This window comes from Nylanderia fulva, unplaced genomic scaffold (genome assembly GCF_048542155.1).
Source record: "Nylanderia fulva isolate GAGA-0341 unplaced genomic scaffold, ASM4854215v1 Scaffold6, whole genome shotgun sequence".
In the NCBI taxonomy this organism is placed as follows: Eukaryota; Metazoa; Arthropoda; class Insecta; order Hymenoptera; family Formicidae; genus Nylanderia; species Nylanderia fulva.
The window spans coordinates 987867-992931 of NW_028190698.1; the positions used below are offsets into that span (position 1 = coordinate 987867).

Genomic DNA, 5065 nt, shown 5'->3' on the forward strand with positions numbered 1-5065 from the left:
ATTTTCAATACAGAATAATCTCTATTGTTACAATATAGTACTAGAAGAAAACTAATGTTATCCATTATTATATTTAAACGTCATCTACTATTTGAAAGATACATACTTTTAATTTTTGTGGATACAATATGTCGAGAGAAAAGAAGAGAAAGAGGAATGGAAAGAAAAAAAGGAAAGAATATAATACAATAGATACACATTGTACATTATTTTCAAATTATATAAACACTCTATGTGCACATCTCTTCATAGTTACACACTTTTCTTTTAAATAAAATAGTAATATTCTCAATATAACACAATATAAGATAACAATATTTTTAATTAAATAATGAAAAATAATATATTAATAATTGTATAATTGCTATTCTCTTTTGCCTAACATATATATAATGCTCAATAGATTTTAGTATAATAATTTTAGGCAAAGATTTCATAGTATCTTTTGATTGCACTTTCGATAAAAAAGTTTCTGATAAGATTGAAAAAAATATATATGTATGTTTGTATGTACATTCATAGATTCATACACTCGCGCACACACATTGAAAAATAACTAATATATTTCTGCCATAAGCAGTATAACCAAAGAAGTCCAGCCAGTAAAAGGGTGACTGCCTTTGCCATCCCCCTCAGTGCTATCATAATGTTCCCACAAGTATCCGGTTTTTTTATATTGCTTAATAATATTTTGTATCAAATTTTTTCTCAATTCTTCATATATCTTTCTCGCGTTTTCTTGATGTGGGCCTCTCACATTAGAATAATGATGCGCGGCTCGTACTGTCAAATAATTGAGATTTATCCAGATAGGACCGCGCCAATAAGGCGCGTCAAATTCCGTATTATATTTCATATACAGCGGCGATGTTTTCGCGAGCGAGCGCAATCCGTATTTGGTCCACAGTAAATCGGGGTCCCGTACATCTTGCAAAATCTTCCCCAATTGTGGCGAATCAGGCTCGATGATTTGCAGAATGAAAGGGAATAGCGACACATATCCAAAGGTCGTATCGACGTATTTTAAAGACGGATCCTCCAATACGACGCGTATTATTTCCGGAGATTGGGTATGGGATCGCTGTTTGTGAGATGGTGTTACGGATTTCCGTAAGACTACTTTATCGGTATGCAAACCATAATCTGAATACACTTGGGCATTCGGTGACCAATGCAATTGATTCAACAAGTTGTTATCGGATAGGTACTGGAATGTTTCTTGATACTTTTTGGCAGGATAATTTAACGTTTCGGCGATTCTAGCCATAACCCGAGCGGCGAACGCGATCCAGCAACGCAAGTCGACGTGACGCTCGGCGATATTTGGATGGGAAGCCCTGGGATAATCGTCCAGACCAGATGTGAGCGTTTTGGGATTCAATTCCTTATTAGTCGTTTCGTCTCTGCCTCGCCATCTGTATGTGCCAGGTAGATCGCCGATTTGCGTGACATTGAACCACGAGAACCACACCTGTAATCGTGGATATAATTTGTCAAGCAACTTAAAATTATATTTCAATTCCTCTTCTTTATGTTGAAGTAGAAAGTCCAGTGTTAAGAAGAATGTGGGCGGATTAGCGTTTGTATTGATCTGTGTAACAAATTCTTGGGGCACTTTAGCCAGAGCTTCCTGGCCCAAAATCATCTCTCTTGGGATCCAACCTTCGACATTCATCAGATCAAACCAATGACTTATAATGTCCAATTCTATCTCTGTATCCCAGATTGAGATGAGTAAACCGTGGAAACCTTCATCCCACAGAAAACCACGAGGGAAAAAACTTCTACTGGGTATAGCGGTGTATAAAGGTGCTTTCCAATAAGGCACAGGTTCCTGGGTATATGAACTTTGCACTTGTGAAGTTCCATAGAAATAACCTACTGAACCTAGAAGATTTGAGAATGCCATCTTTGCAAATGTTATTTCGTCGTTTGTGTATCCCTTGGACTTTAATCCGAAAACACTCTCAAATTTTTTCGAGAATAGTTGTCTCTGCTTCTCGAGAGCCTCGTCGTAATTCTCACCTGTTAGTTTGTCTATTCTATTACTAAAACTGCCAGATTCGTAACTAACTTCAATCTCGAAAGGAGCCTTTCCTGTTATTTGAGTGACTATAAAATTTGGATCCTCTTTCTTGCCATCAGACAACAAAGGCAGTTGTTCACCGGCTAAAACTACATGTTTCTCCATAGATCCCTTTTCAGTTGCAATGCGAAGATTTTGCAAAACAGTTTCTTTTAATACATTTAGACCAGGTGCGACTGTTGCTAGAAAGGAATGTTCTTCTACAGTACCATTTATTAAATTTAGGTTTATAACGAAGGATCCTAATCCTTGCGTGTTTCCCTCTATTCCTGTCAAGCGATTGTAATCTCCTAGATTAGCCTTTATCCAACCTTTTGTGCTTTCCTCAATAGCGGTATAAAATAACAGCGATATTTCTTCCCTTCTATCATGTTCCTTCTCTGGTACCGGTGATACCGCAATTCTTGCCGTCCAGTCACCACCGTGATATCCGCCAGGTCTCTTGACGAATGTTGTTTTTATAACTACAGAATTATCTACTATTTCTTGAACACCAAACGTTCGTCCATCATGTTCCAGCCATGCATATCTGAAATTTAAATTTTGATTAGCCATATTGACAAAATCTTTATTCGATTAAAATTAGAGATTTTGCTTACAGTACCTGTTTAATTTATCACCTTGTTCACACCAATGTCTAAATCCATTTCCATCGTACCGTAAATTACGTGGAAAATACCACATCAAACCAGTCACCAAAGAATGTGGATCTCTTGTTTTTAATCCGAAATATACACCTGGTCTATAAGTACCCCAATATCTGTCCGGAATATCCAAACCAGATGCGATAACTAGCTAATTTTCAAACAATATTCGATATTATAAATCTACAAACATTTGATCACATATACATACATATATATATTTCAGTATGTTATAAATTAATATCTCTGGAATAAGAAATAGAAATTTAATAATTACATTTCTCGTGTAAAAAAATTCTCTTTTTTTATACTGTACATTATCAAATTTTAATTAATGCACAAGTACTTGTTTTTATTTAAATTTCAAAAAAATAATTTTTGCATGTATCTTTGTACTAGTTTAAAAATTCTGACAAATTTCCATACATATAATAAAAAGGCTTTTTATATATATTTAAAAAATTAAAAAAAATAAAAATGTATAAAATGCAAAAATAAATTATAATGTAACAATCAAGAGTCTATTTCTTATATTTTTAAAGATATTAGTTCATAACATAATTTTACATTATCATGCATAATCATATTTGTATTATTTGACACAAATTACATGCCTTTTCTACATTATATGGAGTATTTACTCTTGTTTCAAGATATCCTTTGAATCCAAACCAAACTGCAATGCCAATACATATAACAGCGATTATAGAACCCATCGATAATGATAAACTTTTACTTGTTTTAGCAGAGCTTGCATTTGCAAGTTTAGCTTTTATCTTTACGTGTTTCTCTTGCGTTTTGCTTCTTGCCATTTTAACTATACTGGAATAAAAAGATGATTAATATACTACATTTTAAACACAAGTGCATGCATTTTTATTACAAGTCACATGTAAAGAGCAATATATAAAGCAATCTAAAAAAAAATTAAGGAATATTTAGAAACATATAGTACATTGAATAAAATATAATCAATACATATAGAGACTAAACTAAACTGTAGTACAATAAAATTACTTAAAATTTTAGCAGTTTTAAAATTTATTTTTATGAGCACTATGTATATATATTTTGTCTAACTCCTTTTAATCCTATTTTAATCATTTTGTATAGCTATATTAAAAAGTAATAAAAAGTTGTCATTAGAAAAATAATTGATAATAATTTTTTCTTTCATTTCAATTTTAAACAAAATATTCTCAATAACATATGCTCTTAATATATGCATAACATATTTTATTAAAATTACAGAGAATAAAGCTATATATATATTTCACTGCATATTTTTGTACAGATATTCAAAATTTATATCATTGAATGCTCTACATAACTATAGTTAAAAAAATGTGTTGTATTTTTTTACTTACGTTTTTACATACACAACGAATTCTCATTGATTATATCATGATTTGTTATACTATTAGACTGTAAGATTGTAAATCTCTATCCATCTCTTGTCTAATTCACCTAGTATTATCAAATAATTTTGTTAATTAATTTCCATACATAAATATATTAATGTTGCAAGGCGACATATGTTATTTTAATAATAAATTAAAGAAAATTAAATAACAACACAAAATTTACATCAAACTAACGCAAAGTATAATCTAAATAAAAGATGACATAGAAAATTTCATCACAAATAATTTCAAGATTATAAGTCATAAATAAATCTTGCGTTAGTAAAATAAAAAATGCGAAACATGATTTTCTACAACGTATAAAAAATTGTTAAAATCACCGTACTTTTTCAGACACATACATATGTGTGTGAATTTAGGTTATCCCTCGTCGACTGCTCTTCACGTTACTTTTAAAAATTCTACGATAAGTTGCAAACGATAAATACACTTATTTAATAGTATATATATCACAGCCGAGCGAATGTCACTGATATTAAAGTACAAATAAAGTGAATACTAGGTTTTTTTTATAATTCTTTCATGCTTCTACCATCGTTATACCATCTATATATATATATATATATATGTGTGTGTGTGTGTGTGTATTACATATATATATCGCACCTCGAGATAAGATTGTGTGTATCAAGGATATATATGTATATGTGTGTGTGTGTGTACTTTACAAGGATCTGTATTTTGGATGATTAGGATTTAATTATATATATAAATATATGTAAAACGTATATTTTTACATTAAGTATAAGCGAAAAAAAATAGCAAAAAATTTGGTAATTAAGAAATATTAAAAATATGAAAAAGAGGATATGTTAATAAAATGAAATTTTCAAAGTTGATATATAATAATGATAAATAATTAAACATATTTTATTAATAATAGAAAGCTTTTTAAATCAATAAAATCTATG

The 5065-nt window shown here is 30.6% G+C and overlaps 1 protein-coding gene across 3 annotated transcripts; it reads right to left on the minus strand.

The window, feature by feature from the left end:
- Positions 1–184: 184 nt before the first annotated feature.
- GCS1 (mannosyl-oligosaccharide glucosidase) lies at positions 185–4730 on the minus strand. Of its 3 annotated transcripts, none has more exons than XM_085487764.1 (5): positions 4496–4730; positions 4098–4197; positions 3345–3552; positions 2691–2881; positions 185–2615 (listed from the first exon to the last, which is right to left on the minus strand). In XM_085487764.1, exons 3-5 carry the CDS (start codon positions 3540–3542, stop codon positions 557–559), a joined length of 2448 nt encoding a protein of 815 aa, XP_085343890.1. In that variant the 5' UTR covers positions 3543–3552; positions 4098–4197; positions 4496–4730; the 3' UTR covers positions 185–556. The 3 variants fall into 3 exon arrangements, with proteins under 3 accessions (XP_085343890.1, XP_029173918.2, XP_085343891.1); XM_029318085.2 differs by having other exon boundaries at positions 4480–4730; XM_085487765.1 differs by lacking the exons at positions 4098–4197; positions 4496–4730 and having other exon boundaries at positions 2691–2877; positions 3345–3408.
- Positions 4731–5065: the final 335 nt, after the last annotated feature.